Below are 20,013 nucleotides of genomic sequence, written 5' to 3'. Positions count from 1 at the left end.
GACTTCTCTAAACGCTTGGTTTCAGGCAGGTTTTTCTTCTGCTGGCTCTGTATGATTTAAGTGTGAGAGTGAATATGTCTGAAAGGGTCGTCAAGCACAGCTCACAACTTTAGAAAGGAGCCGTTTAAAGCAGCGGCAGAAGTTCACTTTTCAGTTCCCAAACACTTTGTCTTCCAGCTCCCAAAATGTTGACTTGGAAACTTGTATTTGGTGCTTTTTGTTAAAAATTGTAAGTCTAAAGACTGAGAGGAAGTACAGTAACCCTGATGACATCACTGTCACCTCCACAGGGTTGTTGTTTTACTTCACTGTTGTTACGTCATCCCTCGTTATAGTTTAATTATATCAAGTTGCTCAAATGTCAGCAGAGGCATTGGTTCAAATCCAGGCTAGCCAGACCTTTACTCCGGGTCTTTCTCCTGCTCTTTCCCCCTTTCTTTCTGTCTATCTCTGTCATTTGCTTCGTAAAATAAAGGCAAAGACACCCACAACTCTGTCATTTAATGCGCGAGTTTTACTCTTCCTATTTGCTAGCCACAGATGGCTAAGTGATCTAAACGTGACCTAACCATCAGTTGTTATCAACGAGGCATCTCATCAACCAAACTTATTTCTTCGCCTAACTGCGGCGTAATCTTGCCAGGAAAACTTGAGAATAGGAAAAGATTTACAAGGAGCGACGTTGACATGCCCGAGTAATTGGTGCACGGTGACCCATAAGGCTCCAACAGGTCAGACACACACACACGCAAACACACACACACACGCAAACACACACATGCTAGTCAGCAGAACATTCCACTGCTGTTTGGACTGTTGTTGCCATTGGTCTAATGGTTCTCACATGTCTGTCGCCCTATCTTTGAGCTGCACACAGGACAATGTGGGCTATTCTTAAGACTTTACAACATGCTCTGTCTCAAGCCGTTCAGCGCACAGATGGAACAAACATTCACACATAGAGAAGAAAGACAAAAAAGAGACAGAGATGGATATCAAGACTCAAACAGACACATAAACAGAGGGAGAAGTGTGTGCGCATGTGTGCGCGTCTGTTTGCTCTTGTCAGCGGCGTCCGCGTTAACTGGAATAGGCGGATCCCGCCTCCGCTGTCCAGCAAAGCAAAGCCACTCTAAAGCCAAGCCAACTGTCAATCAAACAGCCAACACAGGGCAAAACTATGATAACATCAGAAATAACGGTCTTCACCCATCAGTCTCACACGCGCACACACACATAAGAGGTTAAAGTCACAGCTCAGCACTGTTTGAATAGGCTTCCAACATGCAAAACAGCATTAGTGTGTCAGCAGTGTCTTGCTGTTCTGTCTGTCTCTCTGTCATTGCTTTGACAGGCAGACGAAAAATGTCATGACTCGCAAGAGAAAACGCTGCTGCTGTGTGTCTGCGTGTGTGTTTATGCGTGCACGCGCACGGAAGCGCGCACTCTCAGTCTGTCTCTTGTGTAGTTAATGCGTGGGTCCATTCCCCTTCTATACTCGGCAGGCCCAATACACAATGTCTTCTTTTGTTGTCACGTTAAAGTGATGCAATAAAGCTGTGCAATGACAAGGACGGCCCGGGGGCTGCTGCAGTGACAGAGACGTCGAGTGTGTTGCGTGCATGTGTGTGTGTGTGTGTGTGTGTGTGCGTGCGTGCGTGCGTGCGTGCGTGCATGGAGTGGAGACAAGAGCACTGAAGAGGGGTTATTGCCACGAGACAGATTGCAAGTGTCATTTTCCATTACAGCAGCCTGAGCCACTGTGTGTGACACACACACATGCACACACACGCACACAAGGTGCACATGCCTTGGCCCACTTTAACAGGATGCTTTTGACAGGGAGAGATGTGCATGCGTTAAGAGCACTGGCCCCTAGTATTTAACTCCATCCTTATAGAAACACATTTAATGATTTTTTTTCCCTTTTACTTTAGATGGCTTATCTGATTGGTTGAGCCACAGCTCATTGGTATGAATCAGATTTTTCCATGAAAGTAAAGACTTCAGGTAAATTGCATTTGAATTTGCAAGTAACTAATAGATGCTGAAAACCTAATTTTAGCGATTTACATAGTTTAGTTGAAAGATTACATCACAAGCCATATTTAAACCCTTGTTAAACAGGCTGAAAACATATTGGATCATTTAAAAAATCTAAAGGTAAAACAGAGATTTTCTTAGTTGTATTTCTTTATTTCTTTCTTTATTTTTAAAGTTCACAGTCACAAGATGCAGGGTTTTTTATGTGGCAACAGAGCAGCTTTTCAGAGGCTCCTCAGTGAATACATTGAGTTTTAAATACAGCATGACCCATTGTTGCATGTGAACTTCTATTATCTATTCAAAAGTCTCTCATGAGGCTCTGTTTGTTAACCAGGCAATTAGCAGGCAGTATTTGGTGGTTATCAGTACTTCAGTTGACACTTGGTCTCTTCAGCCTGTAAAGTATGAGGCAGTAAAATGAAAATGGGATCTGTGTTCAGTCCCATAGCTTGTCCCTAATAAGGTGTGGTGGCAGCGGCTATCAGGGGCTGAGCTGAATTAGTCCGCAGTGGATTCAAATGTCTAGATCCTATCAAACACCATTTAATGATAATGGAGGTCACAGAGGCAATTGGGAAAATGCTGTGTGTATGTCTGTGTGTGTGAAAGGAACGTTTCTCTGTCTCCCGCAAAAACACAGCATTAAGATAGCATCGCTAATTTCACCGGCTCGGCACAAAAACAACACGCAGAGGAGAGAAGAAAGGAGGGAAAAAAAATAATGCAACAACACACAAGCGAAATGAAACAACAAGGAAAAGTTTCTGTGCGACTTTCTCGAATGTCGCTCCAGATTTTGCCCTTCATCGTTCTTTCACAATGTCGCGCCCTCTCCGCTGCTATTTCTGACTGCCAGTGTGTGGATCTGGCTCGCTGAGATTTCATGCCAGTGTAAAAATTGGCTGAGGGTTTGGTTCAAATCAAATTGGACATAAGCACCCACAACACCATCTGTTAGGGAAAGGCAGTGGAGTGAAGGGCAGAACTCTGCATTCAGATAAATGGATTTTCAATTTATTAAATTGTTGACTGACACCCTTGTAAATGTTCGCTTTATGTGGCGCGGCCTATTCTTAGAACTTAATGGAAACATGTTGCCATACATCCATGCAATTCCTAATATTAGAATGCAAAAAAAAAAGTCCTGCTGCATCTGTTGTTTTGAGTTCGATCTTTTCTTTTTGCAGCACGAGAGAAAAAAAAATAAAAACGTGTCCTTTTTCTACAACTTAAGACTAAAATAAAGCGCCCCGCTCGGTTAGACTTCAGGTGTTTTGGCAAGTGATAACGTGTGTGACGGTTTGTATTAACAGGTGTGTCGCACCGAAACACAGCTGAGATTGTCACAGCACTTCAGGGGAGGGCCATATGTCCCCCCACCTTCCCCGTCGCTTCACCCAAAAACCTAACTTACATTAAAAGGTGAAAAACAACCTCGCAACTCTCTGAAGTTGATTTTGTTCAGCGTGAGTGCATGCCAGATACTTTGAGTCTGCGTGTGCTGGTGTCCTCCCTAGTCTAGTGGTCTGGGTGTTTATTAATAACTAAAGTTGGAGCAGCTTCTGAATGAAGAGTCACTGCGGACACTGAGGCCGACCAGGGACTGAATCTACACACACGCACACACATCCTCTGTCTGTTTCTTGCTGCGATCCTCTGCTTCAGTGGGAGAAACGGAGCACTGGGGGGGCGGGGGGGGGGTAGAAAGTAAGGAGGGAGGAGGATGAGGAGGAGGAGAGGGATTTTAGTGTTTACACAGAGGCCCGGCCACCGCGGCAACTGTTGCCAAGCGCCGTTCTCCCCAACAACAAGCCAGTAATTGGTACTTTTAGCAGCTAACCTTGCGGAGGTGGTGGTGCGAGGTGGGCTTGGACAAAAAGCTTTTTGATACATCTCCTCTCTGAAACATAGTGCCCCTGTTTCTGTTTCTTTTTCCTTTTTTCCCTTTTTTTTTTTATAAACAAGAGACTGCCCATAATCTTGGCACCATCCTCATTGCTTTGGAACGATTGGACTGTCTTTAGAAGGAATCGATGAAAATGTGTCCAGACACATGGCCCAGCTCAACCAGACATGAATTGATCATCAAAATATCAACATCATCATTTCGTAATGGAGCGTGTTGGCGCCGTCAGCGTGAGGGAGGAGTCGGGGGTAGACAGACTGTGCAAAGCAAGAGCTGCGGTATCGAGAGGGTGTAAATAAGTGAGTTGTATTCCAAATTCAAAAGTTTCTTTGAACACCTCCATAATGTAAAAGACTGTTAAAGTTGAAGCGTTTTACTGCTGCGAGACTGGGTTAGCTACAATTTTGTAAATAGTAACAACCAACCTTTTTGCTTTTTTGGAGTAAGTATAGATATACCGGAATAAATCTGTTTTAGGTGAAGCATTAAGTCAGGTAATTACAGCTTGAAGCTATCTGGAATCAAACGTCGTTCTTAATTACGAATCCATGTGTAGGTGTGTTTGACTCCATCCTCAAACTGGTGCTTATAAGTCTTTTTCGTACAGTACACCACCCCCCAGATACAAGGTGAAAGTTTGATTAGTGCTTTTATGTAGCTCGGAATAATCAGATTTGTTTTATAGCTGACTCGAATGTCTAGATGCATTAAGAAATTTCATCAGTTGTTGTATCGTGAGACAATTCTGATTAAAGGCTATAAATCCAAAATGACGAGCAGGTCAAATCAGTTATGTTTCTGTGATTTTGACTTTGATTCATTTAGGGTAACCTTGTTAAGGTGTTTGCATGACTGTTGCACAGAGTTACCTTAATCTAGTTATAGTCTAATCTTTAGATCACATGTAGACATGCGTATTCTGTCTCTGTGATGACCACCAGCTAATGTGCGTGTGTGCTTTTTTGCTTTCTTAACTGCAGAAGTCACCACACGTTTTAGTGCCCCACTCGCTGCCTCTCTGTTGCTTCTTCCTGCCATCTCAATACTTCTGTGTTCAGGGTGGCAGTCTTAGACAAACTGCACCAGTGCTTGTATAATTGCTTATTCAAAGCTGACCCCTGCTCAGTTGGGGAGGAGGAGAATGAAGGAGGAAGGGGTTAGAGGGGGGAGGAGTAGATGGAGTCTCCTCATGGCTGCCAAGGCCCAAGTCAATGTGGAGCCTGTTTTGCGGGATATAAGCGCCGGCCACGGGTCCCAAGCCAGGGCCCTTTCCTGTGGGCCCTCCTCCTCCTCCTTGTCTTCGTTCTCCTCCTTCATCCTCCACCCTCCTCTGAGCCCGGCTGGGCCTGGCGCTGGCACAGAGGCCCCTTTGTTGTGCACCCGAGGACCCGGGCTCTCTGTCTCTCATACTCTCTCTTTTCCTCCCCTCTCTGCCTCTCTCTCTTTTTCTTTCTTTCTCTTTCCACACACACCACTCCGCCTCCTCCTCCTCCTCACCACCACCCCCCTTTCTTTTCCTTTAAAGGTCTCCAGTCTTCACAAATATGAGATAATAGGAAAAATAGAGCTGGCTGCTTCTGGTGACTCAGGGCAAAACGTCTGAGTGAAAAATAGAAAGTGAGAGAGGGAGAGAGAGAGAGATGGCATTGTTCGTAAGGTTGGTCCGAGCAAGCTGGACTGAGGTTGAGTCTCCTCCCCTCGCTCTCTCTCTCTCTCCTCTCTCCAGCAGCTCCCGAACCAAAAGCTTACTGTGGATCCAAAAGCCGGACGGGGGTTTGCTGCAACACACACACACGCACAGACACACACACACTGTTTCTCTCTCCGTCTCTCGGCAGGTGGACGGGGTTGTTTTGGCTCGGCTGCAGGGCAGCAGCTTGACTCCGTTTGAGCCAATGAGCCAAAATAATAGCCGACGATTCCAGAGTTATTGTCAGCGCTTTCCCCCCTCTGCTTTTCCCAGAATCCTTCTCAGCTGTGCGGGATCCGAATCAGAACGTCGCCCTCGGATGAATTCATTCGCTTACGCATGAAAATACAACAGTGGGATCACCAGTTGTTTGTACTGTACGCTCCAAACCATACAGACAAAACAAGGAAAGATGATTTTTGAAACTGCCTAATCCACTCTGATTGATTCAAGCGCCAAAATGTTGCAGGCAAAAAAATATAAATTGAAGGAAATGCGCAGAAAAACATCTAGAATGACGTGTGTTGGTATTTTACTCAGTGCAGACATCATACAGTTTAAACAAGGAGCTGAAGAATTTTCAGAATATGTATGTGTGATATTTTCAACATTATTTACATCCTTAAAGCAACTTAAGAAGCGAATAATGGAGAGAACTGCAGTTTAAATACTCAACACTTCCTCTTGCCTAATTTTTCTTTTAACACAATAAACTCCCCTCACACCTTATTTTTTTCTCACGGGGTATCCTCCCTCACCCTCATCTCACACCACCCAATCCTGAAAATATGCGACCCACACCCGTGCGTGGGCACCAGACTCCACCCGCTTACCTCACACAACACCAACATACGCAGACACATACTCGCATACACACTCAGCATCCCATACGTCAGAGAAACAGGGAGTAGTGTCTCGTATTTTCATGGAAAGTGTTGTGCTGTCCTCCTTTATTATGTGATTTTTGGCCCGTAATTAGCACTAGTAGATTCTTGCTATGTTTCCATTCAGCTATCAAGCAGATTTTATTTTAAAAAAAAAAAAGACTTCTTAAAACATTATGGAACATGAAGAGTGAATTAAGTGCATTTCCATATGCTGAGCTGAAGGAAATAAATCCTTGAATCTGAACGAGGTGGAAAGAGTCTTTCAAGAACCGATTTGTATTGGACAAGTTGTTTTTGTTGTTGTGGAACATCAGCCGTGGACGTATTTATATATATATTTTTAGAAGGAAGACAAAAACAAGCGATTTGCTTCTAATGAACTAGTGAACAAGAAGATAATGCATAGACAGGTCACAGTTTCAGGCTTTCTAAACCAAACGGCAACCTCTGGGGCTTAAAAACGAAGTTTGGGGCTGCAGTTCCTTTAGTGACCACTAGGATGGCTCCAAAAGCACGTTAATCCCCACAGTCTCCCATGGTTAAAAGCCTTTCACTTAAAGTTTAAGTATAAATGGCACAGTCGGTCATTTTTTTAGGTTATTTAATAAAGATTTATTGATTAGTATACGATGTGTATATCTCTGAAAGCAATCTTATAACTTATTAAAAATACATAGGAGTGTGTGTCATTTTGAGGAAGGTGCCATGTTGCCCCGCCATTTTGAACACACAGTGGACAACAAAATACCACCTCATATGGCCTCATATGTAGTACACCAAAGGTGAAAAGAAGTTAACCCGTATTCATGTCTGCACCTTCAAACTCAAGATATGAAGGATCATACCTATGTTTGATCAGCTTTTCAATTCAATTCAATTTTATTTATACAGCGCCAAATCACAACAACAGTCACCTCAAGGTGCTTTATATTGTAAGGTAGACCCTACAATAATACATACAGAGAAAACCCCAACAATCATATGACCCCCTATGAGCAAGAACTTCGGCGACAGTGGGAAGGAAAAACTCCCTTTTAACAGGAAGAAACCTCCGGCAGAACCAGGCTCAGGGAGGGGCGGGGCCATCTGCTGCGACCGGTTGGGGTGAGAGAAGGAAAACAGGATAAAAGCTGAAAAGGGGTCCTCTTCACTGAAGAAGGGAAAATGTGAAGGAAAGAGACAACACAGCTTGCTCCTCACCTCAAGCCTCAACTCCTGAACTGGATTGAGGACTGACAATGGACCAGCTAAACGACAACAGTTGATTATAAGCTAACATTATATCTCATATTATATAACATTATATATATATATAGCTAATGTCGAGTGCTCTAAAAATGACACTTTACTTCTTATAAACAGTTTCATTCAATTCGCACATCGTATGAGACTTTATTTAAAAAGCGTCAGAGTCTAACTATGTTTTCTCCACTTCAAAGAAAGTTTCTCTAACAGTAGCAAACAGTCGAACAACAGCTAACCAATGCAGACAAATGTTGTCTGTTGCTGTCTGTCAGGTGTCACCACCACTAATTTGAGTCACTGAATTGATCTTCTCAGCTGTCTCTGTGATGTTTGTGGTTTTTGGAGAATTTAAATGGAATTACGCAGTAAATAACACAGCCTGCTGTGTGGTACAGAACATCATTGCATTACATTCATACAGTTTATAGAGGTAGCTGGATAGTCTAAGCCAATAACTTGGCACGCCACCCTCTCATCCAAATATGGTTACTTCTGATACCAAAACAGCACCCAAATATTGTGGCTTCAAAATGCAAAGCCCAGAAAGCAATGAGTGATGTCAAAGAGTCCATGTCCATCTTTATTTTACAGTCTGTGGTTCAAACAGATCATTTTAACTGATTCGCACATGTATGTGTGGGTTCTTGACCTCTATTTCTGTGTGCGTGTATTTTTGCAGTTTGTCATGGGTGACAGTGGAAGTTCATTTCTCTTAGTGTTCGCCACATCAATCAACATCCCACTAAAAGATACAGCACGCCATCCCCTCTTTCCTTCTCATCCCCTCTTTTCTCTCCCTCTCAGCTCCTCCTGCCCATTTCCTCCCATTTTGCCATCCGCTGCACAATGAAAGAGCCTCTTGGCTTTTATTAATAGTTAAAGTGGCCCCAGCCTGTCACTGGGGACAATGGCTGCAGCCCTGTTAATAAATAAAAATAATAACTAGGAGATGGAGACAGAGAGGGAGTGCAATGGAAAGAGAACAGGCGACACTGCCATTTGTTGTTCCCTCTCACTTGTCAAAGCTCTTTGGCTTAAAAGCCTCTGTCATTGTTGAGGGAGAGGGGGCTGGGGGGAGGGGAGTGAGAGACAGAGAAAAATAAGGAGAGAGAGAAAGAGGCAGTGCCAGGGGCTAATAGCACCTGTTGGGGTGATGGTGAGACAGCTGTCGTGGAGGGTGGGGGGGGGGGACACAGGAGCACACTCTTTCTTCTACTCTTTCTATGCATGTTTTTGCAAAAGACTCTCTATCGACTCGTGCTCCTCCTCTTCGCCCTACCTTCATCCTGCTGTGAACCGATTCCCTGAAGGCTACAGTGGCTTCTGAGTGAAAGCACTAGGGCTGCTGTCTTACTGGTTAAGTGGCAGCGTTGAAGACTCAAGGACAGAACAGGGCAAGGACAGTGGGAAGACGAACAGGAAAAAGTGAGAAGTGGACTTGGCTCGAAGTTCAGCGTTGATCCCGAGGTGTGTGTTTTTTGCAAATGTGTGCTCACTGTAATCAGCGGGGCATGGATGTTGTCGTCTCCACGCCAGAGGAAAGGACCTGATTCAGGCCTTGAGGGAAGCAGAAATTAATGTGCTCTATTTTTTGAGTGTGTGTCATTATGTGAGGGGGGCTTGCGTGCAGGTTTGCAGGTGATCGGGTGTCGTTTAAATCCTTTAAATCTCCAGGTGGTTTGTCAACACTCCACTGTGGACAGAAAGGGAAATAGACGGATGAGAAGGAAAGAAAGAAGTTTAGGCAAAGTGCTGCTTTTTTGTGTACTCTGATTTGTTGTTGAGTGTGGAAGATATGTGTACATTCGTGTCTCTTTTAGAGGAAAAGATGCACTAAGCTGTTCAACTCAACACACCGGACATCCCCCCCCTCTCCTCTGTGGAAAACCTGAGTGTTTGTGCATCAGTATGCATGTGTATGGGTTTATGCATGCAGGCTGTCTCACACCAGCGAGATTAAGACTTTTCTTAAATCAGTCTTGTCATTATAGGGGAAGGAAAATAATCTGGGGACAAACAAACTTTTTTCCTGCTGTCAGCGTTTGCAAGTGTGTATACATCTATGTGTGGAGCCACATATACTGTATGAGCACATTCAAGCGTGTGTGTGTTTGCATTGGCTGATAGGGTTAATCTCCGTACTCAAAGTGTAAAACCTCTCTCCTTAGGAAGGCCTCCCATCCCAAGTGCAGATGGCTCCCAGTAAATAAAGTACTCTCTCTTTCTTTCTCCCTCTTTTGTCTGATCACTCCTCTCTCCTTCTCGTTCACGTCAATCACAGCCAACATTGTGACTACTCGAGGTTCATGGCCATATATCTGTGTACGCGTTTGTTTTTTTCCGGTGCTTATATGTGCACACATCTTAGGATTGGATCTTTCCAAGTATACACTCACCCGTGTGACATTTCCATTCCCCTCACTGTATGTGTACTTGTGTGCACAACTGTTACCATAGTTTGATTGTAATTAGTGAGTCTGCGAGTGTGTGTTTAGGTAGTGGTTTGTGCGCGTGTGTGTATGTGCGTGCACCTGTAAGCGTCTGTGTGGAGTGTGTGTTGAAAACAAAGCACTAGCTGATAATGTGTCCATTGTGGCGGGTGCATTAAGGCCCTCTTTGTCTCAGGGCCCACAGGGCTAATGATTCTCTAGCAGCAGGTGAGAGGGAAAAAAGCCTCTCTTTTTTCGTCTCTCTCTCTCTCCCCCCATCTCCTCCACTTGTCTCTCTCTTTATCTTGCGTTGCGCTCCCTCGCTCTCTCCCTTTTTCGCTCACTTGTTTTTGTTTTTCAGATTTCCTCTCTTTCGATTATCAGCTCCTCTCTTTCCGCCTTTCTCTCCCTCTCTCTCCTGCTGATGCGGCCATTAGGCTGAGCCGCTGCTGCCTTTATTACAGCAAATGGACTTTAAATGAGCTTTATTGTCATGTTGGCCAGCCATCTGAATCCCTCTCTCTCCCTCTCCCCTGCCCCCCCGCCCCTCATCCTCCCCTAAACAGAGGCCCCCAGCATTGAGAGGCTGTTGTCAAAGGACTGGAAGGATAAACTTTTGGCCATGGGCTCAGGGCACGTCGGAGAAATTAAAGGTACGGTAAAACTAAATTATGCCAGAACTTAAAGACTTTAACCCTGTGAACTTGATTGAGGCACTGACGATGTCCATTGCGGGAGTAAAACATCTAGAGTTAGATTAAATATATGAGGCAGAAAGGCCTAAAGCGTGGTAGGTATGACATCTAGTGATGGGGCCATATTGTAAAGATGACAGCTCAGGTTAAAGTTGACCTGAAATGAACTAATATGAACTGAATTCAGATGAAGTGATCCTAAATGAACTTGATCTGTCCTGAACTAAACCAGGACACCTGCTTCATCTTGTGCGTATGACCAGCGCGTCAAAAAAAAAAAAAAAGTTAATGGCGTCTCTGCTAGTCTCGCAGCTCGCTGTTAATTCACTGCTAATCGACCATTTTATCCACAACAACCCTCTTTAACACCCAAGAGCGACACAGGCGGAGTAGGACAGAGGGCAGCAGGGGATACAAAAAGGGAACAAGTGGAGCTGTGCTGTGAATATGCAGGAGCAAGAATCAACGAGAACGAAAGCGAGAGAGGGGAAAAGATATAAGAGAGGCAGAAGAGACTGTGGCCATTATTCCCTGTAACTCCAGGGCAAAGCCGTCGTTCTCCTCCAGTAATTGAGCTTCATTAGGAAGCAAAGCAATATGTAATCAAAGAGCCTCGCGGAGCAGCGTGGCCATCGAGAGCAGGGCTCCATTGATCAAACCTCCTTTTCCCAGCTCCCTGCCGCGCTGACATTTCTGTGTAGGGGCGTCCCGCTTGGTGCACCACACACCAACAGCTGGGGAGCAATGTGTGTGCATGCAGCGGAAGCACACATATGCACGTTTGTGTCTGTTAAGCCGGTGCGTGTCTTACATAAGAATCTGTGAGAAAAGGTAGAGCTGCGGAGATACTAAAGTGTTTGCTTTAATAGCGTCAGTGTGTAGGTGAGCGCACACATTGCTCTCACACTGTCAGCGCATCTCTTGATTTTTTTTTTTTTTTTTTTTTTTTTTGCCCCCATCGAATTCCATTGAAGAGCATTTTGTGGGGAACAAAGTGAGCCACTGCCTCCTGCTCCGTTGGCTTTATTGAGAAGAAACATTGGTAAAAAGGCCCCATGCGGTTCACATAGCGATACACATACACACAATTATGGAACTCATAGTCCTGGAATAAATCTCCCCACGGTGTTATGCTATTAACGTCGCTCCCCCACACTAAAAAGTGACAGCACAGATGAGAACAATTGCTTGAAATCTGGATAACATTTTTATTCATCATTACGTTTATATGAGGGGAAATGCTTAAACCCCATACAAGAGACTTTTAAAGCTGCACCAATCTCTTTTTTTTGGGGGGGGGATAATCTTTGTACAGCTGTTTGCTTTTTCTTTTTTACTTCTGCTTGAAATCTCTGCTAAATATTTATCTCTACACTGCATTCCTTTTTACAATAAAGTTGTGTGAAAAGACACTGTAAAGTCTAGTTCCAAAGTTCCAAAGTGTGAAATGATCGCTTTGCTTAGCTGCTCAAAAGAAAGGAAGAGAAAAGCAACAAAAAGAAAATAAACTGGTGCCATTTATAGTCTTAAATAGTAGCTTTGTACTTGAAGCCATTTTTCTGTGATTGGCTGACCCTCGCAAACACCAGGTAGTTTAGGCTTCTGGACTCTGAGATTAGATACCCGAGGTATCCTCTTCCTTTGGCTGAAGAATAGAAACACTGCCTGAAACACAGCTTCTGGAGGAGGGCTAAACCTAAGCTTTTGGCTCATAAAGATTACTTATTCACTGACCTTGTTATCTTTATTGTCTTTACTCTGGTTTAATATGACCATCTAGGTACTTTAGGTTCATTCTGTACACCACCCATACAGAATGAGACAAAACCAGGTTTAAAGTCATTACGACAATTAAAAGGAACAGCTAATATTGTGTGGGGAGAGGATGCTGGCTGAGAGAGAGCAAGAGAGTTGGAGGAGTTTCACTTGGTTCCACTGACCGGTCAGGAGAAGGTAATTGTTGACTGGTCTTCCTAAAACAAATTAGGCAAACAGGATCAGGCAGGTACACACACAGCTAGCAGGAGCAACAGTGGTATTCCTAATAATGTACTTACTATGTGCATTTTAAACTCCTCATTTATCTTTAAATAAACAATAAATGCAATAGAAAGGTCTGACTATAAGTAACTTTATTAGGATAACCAATTCTTCTGGTTTTTATTACTACAAACTACCACAAAACACCCACCATGTTAAGTACCTTAATTTCTCACCTTAGTATTGACTTGATGATATCAACTAAATTGATTATTCAGAGAAATTAAGTTCTTGTGTCCAAGTAAATATACTTCTTTGCATATGTTCTGCATTCTCTTATTCTACTTCACATCTATAATCCATTTCCTCCTCTTCTTTCTCCCTCCCTCCCTGGCCATCTCATCCCCACTCCTCCTTACTTACCCAGGGGGAGTTATCAGTGCAGCCGGGGTCATTAATTAGCACCGAACACAGTGACAAGTATTACATTGTTACAAATTGGTTAATTACCCTGCGCACGAGTGTGTGCGTGTGTGAGAGAGAGCGAAAAGGGAGAGAGTTGGTGTCGATTCGGGGAGTTTGTAGGTAAGCTCAGGCCGCGGCAATCAGCCTAAGGAGAAATGTGTGTAAACCAATGGAGGAAACCAGTTATCGATCCACCTGCCTGCCTCGCAGCAGCTGAAGAAACAAGGCAACGCGAGCTGATTTATGGGGTGACCACAGAAATTCTCAAAGTGTGAATGGGAAGAAATGAGAAGCAAAAGACGGGGGCGCCTCATGTCGGCGTTGGAGATTTTCGACATCTCGTCTCAGTTACTGAGCGTGTCGTTTTCCCCGGCCTTAGAGGGGAGCTGGAAACAGCTTGCAGAAAAAGAACGAGGACCGTCTTCCAGGCTCCTGGTTCGAAGAATGTCCGTTCACATCGGCGCGCACGCGCTCACTGTTTGGAACCAATTTTCTATATGTGTGGGTGTGTGTGCAGAGGGAGGCTAACCCTAACAAGAAAGCCCTACAATAAAAAGCCTCCTTTGATCCATCCTTTCACCTTTGCAACCCCCCTCTTAGCCTCTTTTTTTCTTTTTCTTTTTTCTCCCCTTCCTTCACACCCCTTCACCCCTCCGTTTGAACATGCCAACGTTTGTAACACAAGGCTCTTTCTTGTCTTGGTCAGTTTTGGCTACACACACACACACATATACATTCTGGCTCTACAAAGGTGAGTCTGTGAGTTAGGACAGCGGCGTGTTTATTTTTCCAGCGGCCAGTGCTCCCGACAGTTGCCTTTATTGTTCATTGTTGGCGGATGGATGGAGCGCGGGGGGAAGTGAGGGAGAAGGGGGGGAAAGGGGGTGTCGGTGGGTGCAGTGGGGGTGGCGGTGGGTGAGGCGGCAGCTACCAACAGGGGAAGACAAATGGATGGCTCTCACCTTCCCGAGCGGTCAAAGGCCAGGTCAGCAGACATGGCCTACGTCCCCCCCCCCGACACAGATCTCGTCTTCTGGCTCCCCTCTTTCATCCCCTGCTGTGCTTCTCTTTCTTTTCTCCCGTTTCCTTCTCTTCCTTCTCTTTCTCCCTCTTTTCTTGTCCTCATCTGGTTTGACTGGTGCAGGAATGTGGCCCTGTTAAAGGTAGCAGCTGAAGAACAATGGGGGATTGTGCTGTTCCACACACACACACACACACACACACACACACACACACACACACACACACACACAACAAAGGCATGTAGGCAAACATCAATATATATGACCAGACATGGGCGCACACACATACTGATTTTGCCTCCGTGTGCCTCTCTCTAACTACATCCTGTTGAATGATTTAGGCCTTGTGTGGAAGCGCGCGCATGTGTGTGTATGTGTGTTTGTAATGGAGCTGGTATGTCAGGATCTAAGGAGTCAAAGGTCAGGCCATGCTAAATGTGAGCAGGAGGTTGGCTGACTGCAGGGTAAACACAGACCAGACACACTCTCCTTCTCTCTCTTTTCCTTCTCTTTTTCTCACAAGCACACTCATAGGAAAAAAAATACAACTCAATACTGCTACGGAGCACTTCCAAATTTATCCATATTTCAGCACCAATCGGATAAATATTGATTGTACTTTAAGTTTTAGTGAAGAATGTCAATTTGCAAACCTGGCTGAAGATTCGTTTTGTTTGGTAAACGTACGATTCTGGCTCAGACATTACATTTGCTTTGCCTCTTCTTCCCACCACATTTTGCCTGTTTACAAATACTTCCTCAGCCAGCTTTATTTTCTTTATTTCAATACGGCAATAAAAGTGGTGATGGATGTGGCTTGATTAATCACTGCTGGCCTTCTGTGCCCAGGAGAATGAGTCAACATCTGGTTTTACAACCCTGCTGCACACAAACGGCACTTTACCCATCTTCCTTTGACATGCCCCCTTCTACCATTCAAAGCCCCTAACCAGTCATATATTAAGTCAGCTAACAAGTCATGGATAGCTTTGCTCTGTTTTTTCTTTTTGGTTTCTCTGACCCTGACTTCAACCCCAATGATTCATGCCATCCTTTGTATAGCCATTTTAATTTACAAAAACTGAAAAAAAAAAAAACAGTAAACTACAGGGTTAATTTTAATATTTGAGGTGCTCGGACTCATCCAGCTGTAACCAGCCTGTTTTTAATTTAACAAAGGAAATATCAAGTCTAAAAACTGGAAGTGGAATTTCAAAAAGCACGGGGTAACCTTAGCAGAGTACTGCTTATTTCATATCACCTTTGACCTCTGTTGCCCCCCCTTCTTCACTCTTGCCCTTTAGGTACCCCAGACAGCCTGGCGGAGAAAGAGCGCCAACTCATGGGCATGATTGGCCAGTTGAGCAGCCTGAGGGAGCAGCTCTTGGCGGCCCATGAGGAGCAGAAGAAGCTGGCCGCCTCACAGATGGAGAAGCAGAGGCAGCAGATGGAGCTCGCCAAGCAGCAGCAGGATCAGGTATAGGAGCACGGTGCATGTGAAGGGCCTCATTTGGAAATGGCGTTTACTCCATGCCTATGCTGCAAAAAGAAAAAAAAATGTCCATACTAACAAGCCATTCAGTCTCCATTACTTGGTATATGGAGCACATTGTTTGATTGATCGCATTGCAAAATGTAAACTTCAAAGGTCAGTACTGTTTAAAATGCATCTTATAGGTCTACAACAGAAGGTGGATTTGAAAAGCAACAAATCACAGGATTTTCTGTCCCCTGCACGCTCTTTCTTCCACACACACACACACATCTCATGCAGCGCTCAAGCAGCCAGAGACATGCGCCTTTGGCAGCTTAAACACAAGGACATTACACAGGAATCAGCTGAGGGTATGTAGTGTTGGAGCGGATGTAGAAGAGACATGCACACACTCCCAGCTCCCAGGCGAGAGTCTGCCAGGTATTTGCATAGAGAAGGGTTTCCCTTTTTTTGCCATGCTTTTTTGCTCCTGGAAGGCTTGGTTTTACAAAGAGAAGGATGGGCCCACACACACACACACACACACACACAGAAATACAGCTGTAAGGACAAATCACCTGTGACAAACACAATGCATTACAGTGCTCCTGGCTTCATCCTGCACCAGCACACAGTGCATGACTCTGACATTATGAAGACTGTACTCTATGTGAATTCTTGTGTTTCTCCATTTCTTTTTAGGAGTTGCTGGAGTTTCAGCTCAAAAGTTACTTATGTTTTCGCTGTAGCTGTTGTGTTTCATTGAAAGCATTGTTTTGAATGCAAAACAAAAGTTAAAGGTAAAGAAAGTGAAAAATTACCTTTCAAGAACAAAAGTATTTGTATTTTTGTCTGTTTTCTAGGATTGTAGAAGCCAAATTTCACATAATTGTGTAATTCTTTCCTAGTTAAATAAAAGACGCAGTCACATAAGTGAAAACAAGCAGCTTTAAATTATCATATGAGGCTAACTGTTAAAAATTGTGTGCTCATTATTTTTCAGCTAACATCAGTATATCAAAAGCAGTCAGTTGTCAGCATGTCAGTAAGTGGGTCGGTGTTGAGTCCATATGAAATGAGCTTTTTAATATTTCATACCAGGGCTCTGACCCTCTGTCGTGCAACTGGGGCATCAGAGACCTGCAGATGTGTCGCATCTCCCACAGGCTCTGCACACACGAACGCACACGCATGCACTTTGTATGCAGTTCTAAAAGCGCATGGTGTGCTCTGTCCACAGATTGCCCGGCAACAGCAGCAGCTTCTACAGCAGCAACACAAAATCAACCTCCTGCAGCAACAAATCCAGGTGAGGCCAGCTTGTGTCTGCATGGCCATCCATATGATGTGCGCGCATGTTTGTGTATGTGCCCTTTGTGTGTTGGGTTTGTGTGAGCGTGCGAGTATGTCTGCGCGCGTGTCGGCATCACCCACAATAGCAATTTTGTGATTGTGATTGTTGCAGCTTTTCTATGCTCAGCCATCAGCATTTGGGGCCTGAATCAACGTTGACTTATAATGGTGACCCCTCCTCCTCTAACATACACTCATACACAACCTGTGTAATCACTTAAAAATAGGTCGGTCTGCTTGGAAAAATCAAAAGTACTCTGTTGGCAGTATGTGCGGTTTAAGTGATTATTACCTAAATCTAACTTGCTTGTCACACTGTCGGTGAAGTCCACTTTTCTGATGTTTATTCCATTGTGTCTGAGAGTGACTGTTAAAGGAATACAGCACCAGCTAATCAACCTAGATAATGGTAGCAAGTGTGAAAGAGAGACTCAGACAAGTAAAACCTTATTTTCTGATTATTTCAAGGCTGTTACGTTCTAAAGTACAAATAAACACACCCACCTCGGCACAGCTCTGCAGGAAAGTTCCACATTGTTGATTTTTGTACGACTGCAAACCCATAGAAACTATACTGTCCAATATGGCATCCTTGCTCTTTTTGTGCGTAGCTAAGCCCCTACCTGATTAACCTGGTTGCTACGACTCACACTTTTTTCCCCTTTTGAACAGAGGTTGATGCCAGAAACACTCTTAACACTGCAAAATAATAATAATAAAATAAGAATCCTCACACTCTCATACTGCAGGCCAAGTAGTACCCTGTGTTTAAAAAATAAATAAATAAACGTTTCAGTTGTAGATGTGATTAATATTGCGTGATATTTTTGAGTTGGGTGGTTGTTGTATGAGATACTTGTTTATGTTCTCGCTTCAAAGGAGATTTGTAAGGGACTTTCATCACCACCGAATCCTATTAAATGCAAAATCAATAGGCCTTTATTTAGTAATGGCCAAATCTTATCATGTGGTGTATAAAAGTGAATGTTAAATAGCCAGTAAAGTCAAATAAAACTGCAAAGTAATTCAAATTAAAAGTCCCTTTTGAATGTGAGCCTGGTCCTCGGCTTGAGAAAATGGGTGGGTTTATATATGTAACACTTAAAAATGGAAGTATTGTACTTTTGGGTCCATACACTGGAGCCTCTATTTTGGTCCAGGTGGCTTGGAACGAATAGCCCAGCCCTTTGTAAAGGCAGATGACACTGAATTTTAAGCTGAGAAAGCTGGGCTTTGTATCATAAAGAGACACCCTGTCCAAGAAAGCGCACACACACGCATACACACACACACTCCCTTTCCCCTGAGAGTTTAGCCATACACGGTTTGTGTGATAAGAAACCTTGTGATAGCATGTGTGTAGGACGTGTGTCTGTGTGTGTCCACGATACTGTGTAAAGCAGCTGTGTTTATTTGCTTTATGCGAATTAAATTCTTAATTGTCCGCGTTTTGTCTCTCTGACAAAAAAAGCGAGCACATGTTTGCGTCTGAGGAGTTCTCTGTGCCTTCTCCATGCGTTCGTTTCTTAACCCATGCGCTTGTGTGTGTGTGTGTGCGCGCGCACTACAGCTGTGTGTGTGAAGCCATAAACACGTCCGCTCATGATTCACTCCCTCACGACCCCGCCGAGACAAAGCTCTCTTTTCCCATGACTTTGCAACCTTTTCCCAAACAAGCGTCTCTCCATTGAACAGGCCCAACAATAGTTTCTCACAAGCAGGGGCAGCTGTAGGCAGCCTCGTTAAGAGAGACACACAATCAACAGGCGCTCATCACAGCAGCTCAAAACACTTAGACATCCACATATATGTTGCACACAACAAAGTATGCGAATACACGGACAAACATCCAAAATATACGCCTTCCCTTGCCCGTTCACACATATCACAAGCGGTCGTGGAGAGTGCTGCACACTCGCTCGATGATCAAACACACACTCGTCATCAAAGACTTGGTTGAGAAATACACTGCTTAATCATTCATGAAGAGATTGTCCACACAATCCCACAATACAATGGCCTGCCAGAGAGAGGGCACCAGGTTCAGTGTGTTCGGGTGTGTATGTACGTGTATGTGTGTTTTGTGTCTGTATGATAAGCCCCTTGTGATTGCATTTCCCCCTAACAAGGCTGAGTTCAGCTGTCCCTTCGTGTGTGTGTGTGTGTGTGTGTGTGTGTGTGTGTGTGTGTGTGTGTGTGTGTGTGTGTGTGTGTGTGTTTGTGTGTGTTTGTGTTTGTGTGTCTCCGTCCTTGGCTTTGTTAGACTTGAACCCCCAAAGGCCTGTGAAGAATGCTTTCAACCGTCCACTTGGAAGAGGTGATGAAATGAAACGAATAATCAAGCTCATGAAAAAGAGAGGAGAGTGACACACATCCTTCATGAAAAGAGGACAAATTATTTATTGTCCTTGTGTCTGCTTTCTTTTCTCTTTTTTTCCCTCTCAGGCTAGCGATATGCGTGTTAGCTTTCGCTATTTAGGCCAGCAGCACTCGCCGAATGCGGTGTAAGAAAGTTCATTTGCACAGACGGGCATAACAGCAGCAGAGGCTAATGGCATACAGTAGGAGCAGCACACGCACATGTGCACCTTCATTGTGTAGACGCTCATTAGTCTTCACAAGTCGGTGATTGGCTGTCTTCTCACTCTAATTGATTCTACCTGAAATGATCCATGATTTAGCATCACTTACAATCCATTAATTTTAATCATCCACTACATACACACACACTCTCCCTCACATTCACATTGTTTTACTTTTGAGTGAGCTGTCATACACTGTCCTAATCCTCAATCTTCCCTGGATGTAACCCTTACTTTTA

The 20,013-nt window shown here is 44.2% G+C and overlaps 1 protein-coding gene across 9 annotated transcripts in view; it reads left to right on the top strand.

Moving 5' to 3' along the window:
• sox5 (SRY-box transcription factor 5) overlaps positions 1-20,013 on the top strand; it is a 161,903-nt gene that overhangs the window by 105,183 nt on the left and 36,707 nt on the right. For 7 of the 9 annotated variants that reach the window (XM_085386798.1, XM_085386797.1, XM_085386801.1 and 4 more), the window contains 3 exons: positions 10,770-10,856; positions 15,670-15,842; positions 17,080-17,148. In XM_085386798.1, the coding sequence (XP_085242924.1) occupies positions 10,770-10,856; positions 15,670-15,842; positions 17,080-17,148 (329 nt within the window). The remainder of the gene's footprint in view (positions 1-10,769; positions 10,857-15,669; positions 15,843-17,079; positions 17,149-20,013) is intronic. The other 2 variants (XM_085386802.1, XM_085386799.1) reach the window with 1 other exon arrangement.

This window comes from Rhamphochromis longiceps, linkage group LG17 (assembly GCF_057381845.1).
Source record: "Rhamphochromis longiceps isolate RC_006_pf linkage group LG17, R_longiceps_female_GT1.1, whole genome shotgun sequence".
NCBI lineage: Eukaryota > Metazoa > Chordata > Actinopteri > Cichliformes > Cichlidae > Rhamphochromis > Rhamphochromis longiceps.
This window is presented reverse-complemented; position numbering and strand designations above follow the sequence as displayed.